This window comes from Chiloscyllium plagiosum, chromosome 6 (genome assembly GCF_004010195.1).
Source record: "Chiloscyllium plagiosum isolate BGI_BamShark_2017 chromosome 6, ASM401019v2, whole genome shotgun sequence".
NCBI lineage: Eukaryota > Metazoa > Chordata > Chondrichthyes > Orectolobiformes > Hemiscylliidae > Chiloscyllium > Chiloscyllium plagiosum.
In genome coordinates, this window is record NC_057715.1 from 89,429,319 (window position 1) to 89,448,393 (window position 19,075).

Below are 19,075 nucleotides of genomic sequence, written 5' to 3' on the forward strand. Positions count from 1 at the left end.
CCTAGGTGGAAGTTAAAATAAGGATAATTTCCATGAGTAGGATACAAACTGACTTGTGTATGTTGAAACACTTGGCTGGTGTTGTAGTATACATGTGTGGTTCAAAGAGGATTTCTGTTTTTTTCTCTAGCATGCTGTTTTGAGCTGAATTGACTGCAACAGATTGTTTCATTTTAGGCTCTTTGCTTTTGCAATTTGTCCCTCTCTAAGAATAGCTGCTTGGGCATTGAGGCTCAAATTGAAAAATAGAATTGTTAGAGCACAGAATCCAGTATCTAATTCCAAGTCCAAGATGACTTCTTGAGTTCAGGAATCATACTGGATATGAAATATTAACACTGTTTCTTTCCCCACAGATGCTGCTAGACCTGCTATGTTTTTCTAGTACTTCCTGTCTTTTTTTATCTCAGACCTCCAGCATCACAGGATTTTGTTTTTATTTTAGTAATTCAAATGTGTTGCTCACAGATTAACAGCTTACAAACAATAAAAGAGTTCTCAAAAACATTCTAATGTTGAAAGTAATCAGATGAGAAAAAGCTTCAATAGCTATGTAAGTGAGCATCCAAGAACAACACAACCGAAGTCAAAAAACTGAAATATACTTTGCACTTTCCATCTATTGATGGATAAAAAAACACACATCAACCAACATGCATGATTATGGTTATCAATAAATCATTTATTCACAGATTTGGCTTATTTATTTATTATAGTATGCACCACACTTAGTCACATGATGACTACTGTAAAGCAATGACATTTCACATGAGTTAACTTTCACCACTTTCTACAAAATAGTCTGTAGGAAAGATCTTCTTAACATCAGGTTTGGGTGCCTGATACATAGAAGAAACTATTTTAAAACTGTAGAAGTTTATCCAGTGAAAGTTTTTCATCTTTAAGGATGTTTTACACAGTTGATACAAGTATTCTAACATAAATTTTATTACTTCTCTAATGAACTAAATATCAAACTGTGGAGCTTTACTTCAGTTTTATCATATCATACAATACTGCTGTTCAGTGATTGTTGATGGTACACACAGATACGATCCTAGTCACCTATCTCACCATTCTATGCTCTGAGTCAAGTACTGTTCAAACAGAATTTTATCATACTAGATTTTGGAGTAATCAAGTTGTTTATCAATGATTTACAATAGTACTGGTTTCTTTTAAACTGCTACAACTTAATTTGAAAATCAAGAGAAAGATAAAGTTATTTAAGGAAACGCAATGCTTACTGATTATATTGTAGAATTCAGGATTCATAGACTGGCAAATATTATGACTTTGCAGAAATTCAGAATCCTTTGAACAACAGTAGCATTTTTGCACCATAACAAACTGATTTCTTTATATAGAGAGATGGTCAGAGATAGAGAACGTCAATGTGTTTTGTGATGCAAGGAAAACACAGCGCCTAAATGGTTAAGAATACAGACAATGGCTGAATTGCAAAGCAGCTGGAATCACCTACACCTTCACATGCCTTGTGCTTTTCCATTAAACCATGCTAGAATCAATACTGTTCATATATCAGTGCAACATTGTCCTAGCTTGACTAACTAAACATTCATTATTTCTTCAGAAATGAGTTATAAAATTGCAGTAAGCAATTGGAGCTTGGTAACGAGAATAGGGTTCATTAAAAGGGAGAATTTGGTGAGCGAACAGTCTCAGAAGAGCTTGGTGAGTAATCTTCAGATTCAGAGTTGTGTTCTGGTGCATTAGTTTGTACCACGTAGCTTCTCCTCACATCCTGGTTGCATCTTCTTCGGAAAACCTGCCTCTCCTTATCAAGAGCGGTGGTCTGTCAGGGTCATAAAATAGTAAATGAGAAAAAAATCAAGTTTGGGGCAAATTTAGGAACATAATCTAATATTAAACAATATTACAATCAATACTTAATGTATTTTTCATTGTTGGATATTTTCATTCATGGATATTTCAGAATTTTTCATACTTCTAAACTTGTGATTTTAGAAGCATTGGCATTTGTCATATTCTGCAAACCTCATTTACTCTAAAATGATGCTTGCAGAACCTATCTGTTCAAGTTAGCTTCCCAATACGCAAAAAGTAATTTTATTGCACTGGCTCTGAAATGGGAAATTCATGCTAAAATAAATCCAGTTTCACCTCATTATAAGATTCTTATTCACTGCACCCAATATATTGCAAAAGCTTAAGCTCAAGGTTTTTAGCTCAAGGCTTTTCCATGTTATGGACCATTTATTATAATGCAGGAATACTAGCAGCTCTGTTAGAGTGAGGCTGGAGATCACATACATTCCTTAAGTTGCTCTCTTTGAAGAAAAGGGATTAATTTTTCAATCAGTTTTTTTTCTTCTACCCCTCCACCCCCAACCCCGATGCTTACAAATGTTGACTCTTTGCATGGTTATGGTGTGTATTAACCTTTAGTACTTAGTTCAATTGGTCATTATTTATATTTACAGTTCAAAATACTTCTAGTCTTCATTTCAGAATAATTAACACAGACATTGGTTTGTTTATTTTTGCATACTCTGATACCCAAAACAACAGCAAATATCCTGGAATTCCATGAAATAAAAATTGAATTTGACTCACTCAGTCACCATTCGGCAATCATGCTGATTATAATCATAAAATATAGGCATGACCAAATAGGTTTTCTATTTGCATGGACAGAACAACAGAACCACGGAATGCAATCAGTAATAAAATTGCACTACCCCACTTAAGTATATTTTAACGCAATCATTCACCATGAACTGTTTATAAAGTAATATCTATGATTACTAAATGGGAAACAAAATTGATCATGTGAAATTTACAGAGTGAGGCAACATTGGTTGACAACTAAAATTAAAGTTCATAGATAGTCATGTTCCTTTTATTGATACATTTGTTGTCAGAGGCATATTTCTGATTTGTCAAGGTGCAGTTGTGATGCCCTCCAAAAAAAATCAGTAAAACACATTCCATGTGCTTGCCTCACAAATTCCTATATTATACTGCTATCCTATCACTCAGCCTGCCCACATCTCTTTGCAGCCTCATTTTGTTCTCCTCACAGTTTACATCCTCTCCGAGTTTGTATTATCTAAGTCATTAGTATGGGTTTTAAATAGCTGAGGCCCCAATCCTGATCCTTGTGATGCTCCACTGGTCACAGCTTGGTAATTTAAAAATGTCCCATTTAGCCCTATTCTTTGCTTCCCAGCCATTAACCATGTTTTATCTTCCAATCCACTGGAACCTCTCTAGAATCTAGTGAATTTTGTAGAATTGTAACCAGGGCTTTTATTATAATAACAGCTACTTCCTTCAGGACATGAGTACCTAAGCATTCGGGAAGTGAGGATTTGTCAGATTCTAGTCCTATAAATTTCTCTTTTTTTATCTGCTAAACTTAATTATCTTAAGTTCATCACTCATACTAGCCCTTGGTTACCTTCTATTTCTGGTATGCAATTTATCCCTCCTCGTAATGAAGGTGGCCAAAAATGCTGAGATTTAGTGCTCAATGCATTATGTGTGGGGGTTGGTAAACTGCAAAGATTCCTGATTTCCCATCCTTATCAGCAAGAAAGCTTAATAGGTCAAGCTCCAATCAACCAGTTTTAAGAGTGGACCAGCTGATTTTCATGAAAAATTAAAAACCTTGACAGTGAAGTCCCTCCCAATCAGAAGTATCTGGGTCCTAGGGATTATTGCTGGAGGCCTAGACTTCAGTGAATCCAACAGCAAGATGGTAGGTTGATTTCTGTTAGCTCTCATGAAATGGAGATCTCAAGAAGACAGGGTTAGTAGCAACCCTTCGGTCATATATCACAACCTCTGATTAGCTCCAGATTGGAACAAATGGAGTCCAACTCCCTTCCCACTGCCACCACCACTACCTGGTAGCTTCGTCACCCCCTTTTTGTACGCAGGAATGCAGGTCACCAAGCTGGTTGTGAGCTGAGCCCCTTAAAGTGCTGCTCATTATCTGCTTAAGGATCTTAATTGATGGCAAAATTAACAAGGTTCAGAATAAACCTTTAGCCCACTACCGCAGTTAGGTGGTAGTGTGGGGGCTAAATCTAAAAAAAAGAGAGAAAATAAATAAATAAACCTTTAGCCCAGCCGTTAATTGCTGAGATGATAAGAAAGGGGTGAGTATCTCTTCATGATTAACACGCCAAATGTTTTGCTTTTCTGGGTACCTTCCTTGCCACTTTTAGGGAGGGGATAATCACTCAACAATTTTTTATTGTCTCTACCTCATTCCATGCAGTAATTTCTCTTTTCCCTGCTTCAAATGGGGGGGGAAAAAGATTTCTCTGACCACATCTCTTTCTTTATATGGCTATAAAAGAAATTGCAGTCTTTTTTATTTTCATGGCTATTTTATTCTTTTTAATCAGGTTTTGGTGTTCCTTTTCTGCATTTTAAAACATGATCCTTAACTTCCTTAAAAAGCCACAAATGAGGTTTCTTGCTATTATTTTTGTTATTCAATGGAATATGTTTTTGTTGAACAATTAATTGTTTCTTTCAGTATTTCCCACTATTTATTTTAGTTCACTTAAGCAATCAAGCTTAGCTAGCTAGCTCTTCCTTATATCTAATATAAATAATTGCATTTAATATTATTGTTCAAAACTTGAGTATGTCACTTTCAAACTTAATATGGAAATCCACTGCATTATGAGTTTTTTTTCAAGAGGGTCATTTACTATGATCTTTGACCTCATTGCACAATGCTTTTATACCTAGTTGGTTCCAAAACATCTTGCGACAGTGTCCTGTAAATTCATCCTCCAGAACACTTTGCCAATCTAATTGGTCCAGTGTACAAAAAAGATTACGATCTTCTACAATTATTATATTGCCTTTGTAACAAACTCCAATTATTTCCTGCTTAATGTTCTGTCTAACAGTATAACTACCATTGTTATAAATTGTTCAAAACAGTATTTTCTGATTCTTGTTATTCCCAATGTTTAGTTGTATGGAGTCTACATCCTGAACATCTGAGCAACAATTCATTTTATCAGGGCACCTACTCGTTCTTAGCATTCCGTCTGAATTTACGTATCAGAGAATATTTATTTCCCCATACTTGGGTCACATTATAACTAAATCTCTGTAATTGTGATTAAGTGAAAACTATTAATCTCTATTTGTACCATTAGTGCAAATACCGTATGGTGAATGTTTTGCATAATTGGATAAAGAGTTTTATAGTTTTTGTAACTACCTTTTGCAAAACTTTACACACAGCTGCATTATTACCATTATTCTCTCTGTCCATTCTTGTCCTACAGTTCTTGTCCTTACTCAAAGTGCTACACCATTTAATTCTCTCCAATTTTATCTTTAGATTTCTAAATCTCCCCTCACCTGAACTTATTGCACCCCTCCCTTTTAGTTTACGGACCTACTCATCAGCCTTGTTATGACTCATTAAGGACTATAAGGTGTATGAGCAGACTAAGGCTATTCAGCCCATCAAATCTGCACTGCATTCAATGAAATCAGAGTTGATCTGATAACCCCATCATGGTTTAAGGGAAGCCTAACCCAGTGGAATAGCTCCTACTTTCCTACATATTGGTCCCTAGGAATCACAACCTCTTGTTCTCACATCACTCTTTGAACCACATATTTAATTCTCCCTTCTGTCAGACCCTATGCAATTGACAGTGGCTCAAGTTTTTCTCTACAAATTTTCACCTTTGAGCTTCTACGTTTAATTTGACCTTTAACTCCTCAAGCATATTCAATCCTCATTCCACCTATATTGCTGATTCATATGTGGACCACAACAACTAGATCCCTCCCTCCCATTTGCGAGTTCATGTTCAGATGTTAAGAGATGTCCTTGACCCTGGCATTGGGCAGGCAACCTATACTTTAGAACTTCCAATGACAAGGAACTGAATATATACGCTGAATATACTTTTTCTTATCACTACCTCATCACTCCCCCTATTGAACAGCATCTTGCACCTTAATGCTAATCGATCTTGCAGTTCTGGACTCATGTTTACAGATAGGAAAAAGCTTGTATCTGTTGGTCAAAGTCAAGGGCTGAGGCTCTTCCAAAACTATACCTACACTGACCCAGCTGACTTCCCATGCCTAATGTCTCAGTTAGGCATCTCTTCCTACATGTATACGTGCATATTGAAAGTGATAATATTTAGTTACTGTATGGTCAGGCTTTTACTTCCATAACTGATACTGACTCGACTGTCACTTGTGAGTTACAATCAAACTCAAAGGTGGAAACAGACCACAATTTTACAAAGAAAGCTGAGAACATTTGATTTAAAACACTTGAAGCTTTAAGTGAGATTAATTATTTATGCATACTTAGGCTTTTTAGTATTTGGAAGAGCAGAAAAACTAATTATGTCATTGAACCACTGTAACCTTGCAAGTATGTGTACTTAAAATTTTGAAAGTCATTAGGATATAGATTAAGGACTATGCTTAAAATGGCCTTGGAATGACTTCTACTGAAATGTGGTTTAGGTATGTCATATTTGCCACTGCAGAAACTTCAAATACGTTATGCACTTTTCAGAGTAAAGATACTGCTATAATATATTCACCTATCTCCTACCAATATGCATAATAAGTTCTTAAAACTTATTTCATGGGATGTGTGCATTGTCCATCCTCTAACTGACTCTTAATGGTCTAGCAAGCCATTCAATCACAATACTTTGGATTTTAATGTCTACCAGAGCAGGTAAGGAAAGTTGACTTCCTTCCCTCAATGTGAGTTTCATTGCACCGTTACGAAGACTTGCTTTATATTCCAGATTCATTAATTGAATTTAAATTGCATCAGCTGTCAAGCTGGGCAGCACGGTGGCACAGTGGTTAGCACTGCTGCCTCACAGCGCCTGAGACCCGGGTTCAATTCCCGCCTCAGGTGACTGACTGTGTGGAGTTTGCACATTCTCCCCGTGTCTGCGTGGGTTTCCTCCAGGTGTTCCGGTTTCCTCCCACAGCCCAAAGATGTGCAGGTTAGGTGAATTGGCCATGCTAAATTGCCCGTAGTGTTAGGTAGGGGGTAAATGTAGGGGTATGGGTGGGTTGTGCTTCGGCGGGTTGGTGTGGACTTGTTGGGCCGAAGGGCCTGTTTCCACACTGTAATGTAATCTAAAAAAAAGCTTGAATTGGAATCAATATCCCCTGAGCATTAATCTGGTCTCTGTATTACTAGTGAAGTATCATTATTGCTACAGCACCAACTTCCCATCCTGCACAGCAGAAACGAGTTATGCTGTAGACCTCAAAGGACTGAGTAATAAAAAAGAGACTGTTCACACACAAATATACACCAAAACAGGTAGGAATTACATAACTGGAAATTCTATAGCAGGAAAACTTCAAAACTTCATGGCAATATGTGGGATATAAAAGCTTTTCTCATAAATGTAATGAACATAGAGTTATACTGCTTCTTGTTAGGTTGCAGATCACCATGATAAAATTGAATTGAGAATCAATTCCAGGAGCCAAATGGCCCACTCTGTTCCTGCGATTCAAGTTTCAGATGGTCTCATTTTAACTGCTCACAGGCACAGAAATATTTCTGTTGTGAAGTCAACTCCAACAGTATTCACATCGGTCTATTAAATCCCACAACCCAATGAAAATATTATGTTGCCACAGAGAGCTTATACTTCATTTTAGCTAGACTAGCTAATCAGCATTTGATCTTCATAATTACTGCAAAATGGTGCAGCATATAGCAGATGACAATGATATTAGAAATATTGGCTACATTGTAAGACACAACTGGAATTCACAACCATCAAAGCAGGTTCAAGATACCTCAGAGGGCATGCAGAATGTTCTCAAAGGGGAGAGGGACCAGAAGGAGGCCATTATACACATTGGAACTAGCAACATAGGAAGGATAAAGTTAAAAATCTCACAACACCAGGTTATCGATAAACAGGTTTATTTTAACTTTGTGCATCCCAGCCCAACACTGGCACCTCCAAATCATGACATAGGAGGGGAAAAGGATGAAATTCTGAAGGGAGAATATAAGAAAGTTAGGCAGGAATTTAAAAAGGAGGTCCTCAAGGTTAGTAATATCTTGATTACTCCAGGTGCTACAAGCTAGTGAGAATAGGAATAGGAGGATAGAGCAGATGGATGCATGGCTGAGGAGCTGGTGCACCAGAGATTCATTGGAATCTCTTCTGGGGTGGAAGTGACCTGTCTAAAAAGGATGGGGTGCACCTGAATTAGAAGGGGATTAATATACTGGCAGGGAAATTTGCTAGAGCTGCTCGGGAGGTTTTAAACTAGTAAGGTCAGTGGGGTGGGATCCAGGGAAATAGTGAGGAAAGAGATCAACCTGAGACTAGTACGGTTAAGAAGCTACTCAAGCAGTCAGGGCAGGCAGGAACAAAGCAGAGAACAAGGTAGGACTGATATATTAAACTGCATTTACTCAATGCAAGAAGCTTAACAGGGAAGTCAGATGAACTCAGGACATGGACTGGGATATCATAACAATTACAGAAATGTGGCTCAGAGTTGGACAGGACTGGCTGCTTAATGTTCCAGGATACAAATGCTACAGGAAAGATAGAAAGAGGGGAAAGAAAGGAGGGGGAGTGGCGTTTTTTATAAGAAATAGCATTACTGCTGTACTTAGGGAAGTTATTTGGGTGGAACTGAGAAATAAGAAAGGGATGATCATCTTATTGGGATTGTATTATAGACCCCCTCAAACAAATTTGCAAGGAGATTTCAGTTATCTGTAAGAATAATAGGGTGGTTATCTGTAAGAATAATAGGGTGGTTTAACTTTATACATAGACTTGCCATAGTGTTAAGGGTTTAGATGGAGAGGGATTTGTTAAGTGTGTACTAGAAAATTTTCTGATTCAGTATGTGGATTTACCTACTAGAGAAGGTGCAAAACGTGACCTACTCTTGGGAAATAAGGCAGGGCAGGTGCCTTGGGTGTCAATGAGGGTGCACTATGGGGCCAGCGACCATAAATCTATTTTAAAATAGTGAAGGAAAAAGATAGAGCAGATCTAAAAGTTGAAGTTCTAAATTGGAGGAAGGCTAATTTTGATGGTATTAGGCAAGAACTTTCAAAAGTTGATTGGGGGCAGATGTTTGCAGGTAAGTAAATGGCTGGAAATTGGAAAGCCTTTAGAAATGAGATAATGAGAGACCAGAGACAGTATATTACTGTTAGGGTGAAATGAAAGGCTGATAGGTATAGAGAATGCTGGATGACTAGAGAAATGTTAGGGGAGATCGAGTGAATCCTTCGAAGAGTATAAAGGAAGTTGGAGTATACTTAAGGGGGAAATCAGAAGGGCAAAAAGGGGACATGAGATAGCTTTGGTAAATAGAATTAAGGAGAATCCAAAGAGTTTTTTACAAATACATTAAGGACAAATGGGTAAATAGGGAGAGAATAGGGCCCCTCAAAGATTAGCAAGGTAGCCTACGTTGTGAATCGCAGGAGATGGAGAAATACTAAATGAGAAGGACATGGAAAATATAGAATGTGGAGAAATTGGTGGTGACATCTTGAAAAATATTCTTATTACAGAGGAGGAGGTGCTGGATGTCTTGAAACGCATAAACATGGATAAATCCCCTGGACCCTAGAACTCTGTGGCAAGCTAGGGAAGTGATTGCTGGGCCCATTGCTGAGATATTTGTATCATCAATAGTCACAGGTGTGGTGCTAGAAGACTGAAGGTTGGCTAGCGTGGTACCACTATTTAGGAAAGGTGGTAAGGAAAAGCCAGTGAACTGTAGACTGGTAAGCGTAACATTGGTGGTGGGTGGTAGACGTGATCTATGTGGATTTCAGTATGCCGTTCAACAAGGTTCCTCATGGGAGACTGGTTAGCAAGGTTAGATCTCATGGCATACAGGGAGAACTAGCCATTTAGGTACAGAACTGGCACAAAGGTAGAAGACCGAGGGTGGTGAGTTGCTTTTCAGACTGGAGGCCTGTGAACAATGGTGTGCCACAAGGATCAATGCTCGGTCCACTACTTTTCATCATTTTATATAAATGATTTGGTATAGTTAGGAAGTTTGTAGATGACACAAAATTGGAAATGTAGTGGACAGCAAAGAACGCTACCTCAGAGTACAAAGGGATCTTGATCAGATGGGCCAATGGGCTGAGGAGCGGCAGATGGAGTTTAATTTAGATCAAAGCAAGACACTCCATTTTGGGAAAGCAACTCTTCGCAGTACTTATACACTGAATGGTAAGGTCCTGGGGAGTGCTGCTAAACAAAGAGACAATGGAGTGCAGGTTCATAATTCCTTGAAAGTAGAGTCATGGGTAGATAGGATAGTGAAGATGGGTTTGGTATGGGTTAGAGTATTGAGTACAGGAGTTGGGAGGTCATGTTGCGGCTGTACAGGACATTGGTTTTCCCATTTTGTGCAATTCTGGTCTCCTTCTTATCGAAAAGATGTTGTGAAACGTGAAAGGGTTTGGAAAAGATTTACAAGGATGTTGCCAGCGTTGGAGGATTTAAGCTATAGGGAGAGGCTGAACAGGCTGGGCTGTTTTCCCTGCAGTGTTGGAGGTTGAGGGGTGACCTTATAGAGGTTTATAAAATCATGAGGGGCATGGATTATATAAATAGACAAAGTATTTTCCTTGGGGTAGGGCAGTCCAGAACTAGAGGGCATTGGTTTAGGATGAGAGGGGAAAGATATAAAAGGGACCGAAGGGGCAATTTTTTCATGCAGAGGGTGGTATGTGTATGGAATGAGCTGTCAAAGGAAATGGTGGAGGCTGGTATAATTACAGCATTTAAAAGGCATCTGGATGGATATATGAATAGGAAGGGTTTAGAGGGTCGGGTGCTGACAAATGGGACCTGATTAGTTTAGGATATCTGGTCGACATGGACGAGTTGGACCGAAGAGTTTGTTTCTATGCTGTACATCTCTATGACTCTATGCTGATATTTGAACAGTAAGTGTCCTGGTGGAAATACAGACTTTATGGTATCTAGGCATTGCTCCCATTTACAGACACTGCAAGGGTGCTGTTTTATAGGGCTGATAGTATTGGTCTTCAAAAAGACATCCTTTCTGTTTGGTTTTGCCATTAAATAAATCTGCAACAAGTTAAATGTTTTAAAAAGAAAAAGCTGTTTTTAAAGCCTAGTGTATCCTCTGTTACTTGGTTCATGGTTTATATTTACTTCAAATTGATGGCGTGAAACCCTTTGTTTTGTCAAGGGAGAAGAATGACTAATTCAATGCTATCCTGAATATTCCAGTGGTATTGGGAAATTGGATAGCCTATTGCTGTTCAGTGGGAATGCAGGTGAATGTTGGCCCTGTTGAACAACAAAGTAATCTGTTTGATATTGCTGTGGAAAACAAATTAACCAATACAGTTGATTTCCACAACTGGCTCCTTGCATAAGAGACAATAGACTTGAGACAGCATTGATTTCAGTGAATTTGACAATGGCAGTGACATTGCTATGATTGAATGTGGTTAACAATCCTAAAACCACTGGCACAGCTTCCCAATTGCCCTCTTTCTATATGCCTGTTGATAGTGTCAGATTTTCTCTGCAATTACCAAGTCATTGTGCTTCAGCTTATAGATCCAGTTAATGAGAAAATGTGGCCAATCTGCCTCTGATACTTTCTGACATCCCTGGAATCCGAATACTAATTGTTTCATACTGTTACATAGGGTGAGAGGTGAGATCTGAAAGCAATCTTTGAAGTGAACTAGTATAGCAACAAACAGAATTGGTGTACAGCTTTAAGAAATCTGTTCTAGGCACACAAGAAGCTACTTGGCCTTTAGCCCAGATGGATGTGAAACGAGGAAAATCACAGTATTAATCAATTTTTGGAATTAGATTTGAATTATAATGAACCTCTCAGACAGCATGTTGCCATGGGGCAAACAAGTTAGGAATTTAAAGTACAGTGTAGAACAAACAGAAAGAATGTGAATTAAAGATCTCAAGGTTTTTCCACTCTTGTATAAGCATTTCCAGCCAAGTTGAGCATTTCCACCAACATTCATACTTCATAACTTTTCATTTTATGACTTCTAATCGCTCAGAAACACTGAAATACATTAATCTTTCTGTTATAAAATCTATTAAAACAGTTAATAGCTTTAATTAAAGAAATAATAAAATAATTTAATGTTAAAAATATTATTTAACCTATTACAACTGAATGTAGAGATTAAGGAGTGATAAAAGTAGAGGTAAAAACAATAACTGCAGATGCTGGAAACCAGATTCTGGATCAATGGTGCTGGAAGAGCACAGCAATTCAGGCAGCATCCAACGAGCAGCAAAATCGACGTTTCGGGCAAAAGCCCTTCATCAGGAATAAAGGCAGAGAGCCTGAAGCGTGGAGAGATCTCTTATCTCTCCACGCTTCAGGCTCTCTGCCTTTATTCCTGATGAAGGGCTTTTGCCCGAAACATCGATTTTGCTGCTCGTTGGATGCTGCCTGAATTGCTGTGCTCTTCCAGCACCACTGATCCAGAGTGATAAAAGTAGACAATCCAAGTGTAAGTCCAGCTCTTTTGAGTTCAACAATTACTTGCTATGATGTATTAATGGCAATAGTCAACATTTCTGTATGTTTTACACAGGAAAAAAGGCCCTTGAGCTGATTAAAATTCTCTGTTCTTGTTTCTGAAAATAGGTCCTTTGTGCTTACTCTGGCATGTAAAATACTAGTGCAGTTGCTACAAGTTAATTTTTTTTTAGTTACTCATATCTGAGGTGCAAACACAATATTTTTAGATAATCTGGTTAATGTTTAAAAATTATATGAATAGACTTTCAGGAATTTTGGTTTGTGATACTATAAGTCAATGATGGCAAGTAAGAATTTATAATACTGACATTTGAAACAGGAATCTTATTACTGCAAACTTCAATTGAAGTTCAAGTTAAAATAGCAAAGAAGAATATCAGTTTTCATGTTAATATGATGCTTTAATAGCATCAACAAATTAAGGTATATACACAGTGGAAGAGGTAAATTGTTATGACTTTCCTTATCATCTTCATGTCAAGATCCAAATCTCCCTTTAATGATTTAAATGATCTTTTGCAGTCACGTTCTGGAAAATGGAAGTAAGCGGGATATTTTCATTTCTTCGTTCATGGGATGTGGGCATTGCTAGCATTTGTTGCCTATCCATAATCACCAAAGAGGATGGCGGCAATCCATCTTCTTGAACCACTGCAGTCTAAATAATGTTGCTATACCCACAATATTGTTAGGAATAAAGTTCTAGGAATTTGACGCAGCGACAGTGAAGAAATGCTGATATAGTTCCATGTCAGGATTCTACATGCCCTGGAAAGGAACTTACAGGTGGTGGTTTTCCCATGCATCTTCTGTCCTCATCCTTCTGGACAGCAAAAGTAATGGGTTTGATTGTGCTGTCACAGGAGCTTTCATGAGGTGCTCCAATATGTTTTGCAGATTGTAAATACTATTGCAACTGTGTTGGGTGGAGTGAATGTTATCATGGTAAATAAAGTGCCAATCTGCTTTATAGAGCTTCTTGAATTTTGTTAGAGCTCCTCTCAGCCAGGCAAGTGGAGATTATATATAAATATTGTTTTGTGAAAATGCACTGATGATAACTTCACATTCCCTAGTGGAAGAACTGAATTTCAACTTCATTATAATCTGCAGTTACAAATTAGTTGAGTCTTTATAAATTGGTATGGAGGTTTGAAGTGATGTGGTGCCATTGCAGTATCCCTATCTCTGGACTAGAAGGTCAGGTATAAGTCCCACTTGCTCCAGAGGAATGTCATAACATGTCTGAACAGGTCAATTAAAAAATTTAGTATGTTATATCTGGGAAGGGATAGGTTATTGGTGTATTGTTCAAGGCGAGTATAGTTAATAATGAGGTATTGGTCTGAAATACACCACAGAGTAGGACAGAATAATGTTGGAAGAGACAAAGTAAAATACTGTAAACTGAATTAATATACGAAAGCAATTGTGTTTGCTGGAACTATTCCCTGCAAATTTACCATGACATTTTCTTGTATTTTGAAAAGTGTCAAAAAAAACTATTGGTATTCACATCTATTTTCCCAAACAATGCACCATGTTTTGAATAAGTAGGATATGACTGACTACTATTTGTAAAATAATTACAAAAACAAGTAATTCTGTTGTAAAGAGGGCAAACTTCATTCCAGCTGAAAATGTGTTGCTGGAAAAGCGCAGCAGGTCAGGCAGCATCCAAGGAGCAGGAGAATCGACATTTCGGGCATGAGCCCTTCTTCAGGAATGAGAAGAGTGTACCAAGTAGGCTAAGATAAAAGGTAGGGAGGAGGGACTTGGGGGAGGGGCGTTGGAAGTGCGATAGGTGGAAGGAGGTCAAGGTGAGGGTGATAGGCCAGAGTGGGGGTGGGGGCAGAGAAGTCAGGAAGAAGATTGCAGGTGGTGCTGAGTTTGAGGGTTGGGACTGAGACAAGGTGGGGGGAGGGGAAATGAGAAAACTGGAGAAAGATGCCATGAAACATGTGATAAATCCCTGAGCATGTTTTCCCCAAAAATGAGGAGCATGTTCTCATGCATGGCTTCAATTTCAGTGTGCCCTCATCCTTCATTAAACAGGACGAGGTGTTTGCTGCATTCAAATTCCTTCATTACCAGTTCTCATTACAAACTAGCATCTAACAAGGATGCTGAGACCCAGAAAGCAAACCCAGCAGATCTGGCACAGACATCTTTTGGAACAACTAACCTCTTGATCGATTTTCATCTGCATTGCAAACTTCTGGTAGTGTGGCATAATTTCAAAGCATGCCTAATTACATATATGTAAACCCAAGAAAGGAATTGGAATTTACATACTCAACAAATGTGACTACAGCAAAATAAAGCTGGGCCCAATGATGTTTCCAAATTTATACCCGAAGGACTTGCCATGACACATGATCATGCAATCATACCCAAGGGCAAGTTGCAGAAGTGCTTGTTGGACTTGCATTAAGAGTGCTAACCTCCAAGTGACATATATAACAAGGTGTGCATCATCCATGCACAAATGGGCTCCTCAAGACACCAAAAGTGATGTCCCTTTAAGCTTTATGTTATTTATAGCTGGGTCAGCACAAGAATTTTCCAAAGGCTATGAGCTGTTGCAACCGGGTTTAGATGAGTTTTCCACACAAACTGTGAGGATTATTCCTTCACCTTCATGAAGACCATTAATTTGAGAGCAATAACATGTCCATGTGTGCGTTTGACATTGCGAGCCTTTTACCAATGTATCACCCAATGAAGTCATTAACAGTATATCATGGCAAACAAGATGTGTCAACAGTTTCTGAATCTGTGTTCATCAAACAGTAGCTCCTGCAGGTGAGTTCAAATTCATTGGCACCACAGACACCAAAATAGTTGCTGCTGCCATTGAATTCCCTTAAGGTCAGCTGTTGACACTTGTGTCCATTACCAGGAGATGGACATCTTTGATGGAATCAGCACTCAAATTGGCCATTGAACGGAATTATCAAATGAGCTTCGTTGCCTCAATCTATTATGCTTTCCTTTATTGATCAGAGCATTGAGTGTAGCATAATGGCTCAGTGGTCAGCACTACAGCCTCTCAGCATCAGGGACCCAGGTTCGATTTCAGCCTTCGGAGTCTGTCTGTGTGGAGCTTGCACGTTCTCCCCATGTCCGTGTGGGTTTCCTCCGGGTGCTACGGTTTCCTCCCACAATCCAAAGATGTGCAAGTCAGGTGGATTGGCCATGCTAAATTGCACATAGTGTTAGGTGCATTAGTCAGAGGGAATTGGGTCTGGGTGGGTTACTGTTTGGAAGGTCAGTGTGGACTTGTTGGGCCAAATGGCCCACCTCCACACTGTAGTTAATTTAATCTATAGGAGTTGTGAGGTCATGTTGCAGCTGTACAGGATATTGGTTAGGCCACTTTTGAAATATAGCGTGCAATTCTGGTCTCCTCCCAATCAGAAGGATGTTATAAAACTCGAAAGGGTTCAGACAAATGGGGCTAGATTAGTTTAGGATATCTGGTCGGCAGGGATGCGTTAGACTGAAGGGTCTTTTTCCATGCTGTACATCTCTACGTTTCTATAACTCTATTACTTGAGAAATTTGCGAAAAGGTTCTCTACCATTAATTAGCTAAAGTCTATGGTCAATTGAAGTATTACAATTCTTAAAGTTCCACACAATACAAGATAAATTTTATTGGCAATCTTGTGAATAGACCATAAGATATAGGGGCAGAATTAGGCCATTTGGCCCATTGAGTTTGCTCCACTAGTCGATCATGACTGATATGTTTCTAAATCCCATTCTCCTGCCTTCTTCCCCTAACCTTTGATCCCCTTACTAATCAAGAATCTATCTATCTCTGTCTTAAATATACCCAATGATTAAGCCTTCAAAGCCTTCTGTGGTAGTGCCTTTCCCAGATTAACCACAGTTTGGTTGAATAAGTTCCTCCGCATCTCCATTCCAAAGAGTCACCTTTTCACCCTGAAGCTGTGCCCTTGGGTCCTAGTATCTCCTATTAGGGCCTACTCTATCTAGGCCCCTCAGTATTCTTAAGTTTTAAGCTGATTCCCCCACCTTATCCTTCCAAACTTTGAGTACAGGTCCAAAGTCCCCAAATGCTCCTCAAGTGACAAGCCCTTCATCCCAGAATCATTCTTGTAAACCTCCTCTGGACCCCCTCCAAGGTGAACACATCCTTCCTTAGATACGGTGCCGAAAATGCTCACAATATTCCAAATGTAGTCTGAGCAAGCCTTCTAAAGCTTTAGCAGTACAGCCCTGGCTCTTGTAATTTAGGCCTCTTGAAATAAATGCTAAAATTCCATTTTCCTTCCTGACTGCCAACTGCATCTGCAAGTTAACTATAAGAGAATCATGAATTAGGATTTCTCAGTCCCTGTGTGCTTCAGATTTTCAAAGCTTTTCCCCATTTAGTAAACCGTCCATGCCTCTATGATTCTGGCAAAGTGCATAACGTGATTCATTCCTACATTGTATTTTATATGTCACTCTCCTAGCCTATCCAAGTCCTTCTGTAGCCTCCCTGCTTCCTCAAGACTATCTGTCCCTCAATCTAATTTTGTGTCATCTAAAACTTAACAACAATGCTCTCCATTCCTTCATCCAGATCATTAACATAGTTATGGTGCCAACACTGACCCATTCTAAAAAAGACCCCTTCATCTTCACTTTCTGCCTTCTGTCAGTTAGCCAATCCTTGATCCAAGCTAACACTACGAGCTCTTACTTTATTGAGCAGCTTTTGAAATGTGAAATTTGGCACCTTTGGAATTCCAATACATCACTGGTCCCCTTTGCCTAACTTGTTGGTTAACTCCTCAAAGAATTCTAACAGACTTGTGAGGCATGACCTCTTCTTGATGAAGCTGTGCTGAGAAAATCAATTTTACTCAAAATGTCAAAGTACTCCACAATCTCATCTTTAATAATGGACTCTAAAATCTAACCAATGACTGAAGTCAGGATAACCAGTCTATAATTTCCTGTCCTCTGATTCCTTTCCTGCTTAAGCAGGGATTTACGTTAGCCACTTTCCAGTTCTCTGGGACCCTTCCTGACTGGAGTGATCCCTGTAAGATCACCACCAATGCCTCCACAATCTGGGCGGCACGGTGGCACAGTGGTTAGCACTGCTGCCTCACAGCACTGGAGATCCGGGTTCAATTCCCGCCTCAGGCGACTGACTGTGTGGAGTTTGCACGTTCTCCCCATGTCTGTGTGGGTTTCCTCCAGGTGCTCCGGTTTCCTCCCACAATCACAAAGATGTGCAGGTCAGGTGAATTGGCCATGCTAAATTGCCCGTAGTGTTAGGTAAGGGGTAAATGTATGGGTGAGTTGCGCTTCGGCGGGTCAGTGTTGACTTGTTGGGTCGAAGGGCCTGTTTCCACAATGTAATGTAATCTAATCTAATCTCCTCAGCTATCTCCTTCAGAACCCTGGGGTGTAGTCCATCCAGTCTGGATGATTTATCCACCTTCAGACATTTCAGCTTACCCTTAGTAATTGCCACGACACTCACTTCTGCCCCCAGACTCTCTTGAAGCTCTGGGATTTGGTGGTGTCTTCCACTGTGAAAACCGATGCAAAGTATCTATTCAGGTCCTCCAACAATTCTTAGTTTCTTATTATTACTTCTCCAGCCTCATTTTCCAGTGGTCTAATGTCCACTCTTGTCCACTCTTACATTTTATACATCTAAAAAATGACTTGCAGTTTTTTTTATATTCGCTAATAATATTTCATTTTCTGCTCCTTTTTTCAGTTTTACTCTTCTGGTTATTAAAGACTTCCCAAACCTTTGGCTTCCCACTAACCTTCACCACATTATATTCTTTTGCTTTTGCTTTTATGCTGTCCCTCACCTGCCTTTTCTCCCTGTACTACTTTTCTTCTTCCTTGGGATGAATTTCTGCTGTTGCCTCCTGAATTACCCTCAGAAACCCCTGCCATTGCTACTCACTACATTCCCTGCTAGGCTGACCTTACAATTTACTCAGACTAGCTCCCATATTTCTTTGTTGTTGCCTTTACTCAATTGTAATGCCATATCTATTCTACCTTCTCCATCTCAAACTGCAGAGTGAATTCTATATTAAGGTCACAGCCCCCTAGGGGATCTTTCACCTTAAGCTTCCTAATCAAGTCTGCCTCATTACACATCACCAAATCCATAACTGCCTGTTCCCTAGTGGGCTTTCCCACAAGCTGCTCTGAAAAAAACATCTTGTAGACATTCCACAAATTCCTTTTCTTCGGATCCACTACCAACTTGATTTTCACAGTCTCTATTGAAGTTCCCCATGAATATTATAACTGTGCCTTTCTTACATGCATTTTCTATCTCCTGATTTATTTTCTTCCCCATATCCTGGCTACTGCTAGGAGGCCTGTACATAACTCCCATCATGTTTTTTTTCCTTTGCAGTTCCTGAAGTCTACTCACACAGATTTTACATATTCTAACTCTATACTGCTTTTTGCTATCAATT

At 39.1% G+C, this 19,075-nt stretch overlaps 1 protein-coding gene across 4 annotated transcripts in view; it reads right to left on the minus strand.

Annotated features, from left to right (window-relative positions):
• Positions 1-661: 661 nt before the first annotated feature.
• The window catches only part of dclk1a (doublecortin-like kinase 1a), a 345,606-nt gene continuing 327,192 nt past the window's right edge, over positions 662-19,075 (minus strand). For 2 of the 4 annotated variants that reach the window (XM_043692070.1, XM_043692072.1), the window contains one exon: positions 662-1,816. In XM_043692070.1, the coding sequence (XP_043548005.1) occupies positions 1,652-1,816 (165 nt within the window). In that variant the 3' untranslated portion in view covers positions 662-1,651. The remainder of the gene's footprint in view (positions 1,817-19,075) is intronic. The other 2 variants (XM_043692071.1, XM_043692073.1) reach the window with 1 other exon arrangement.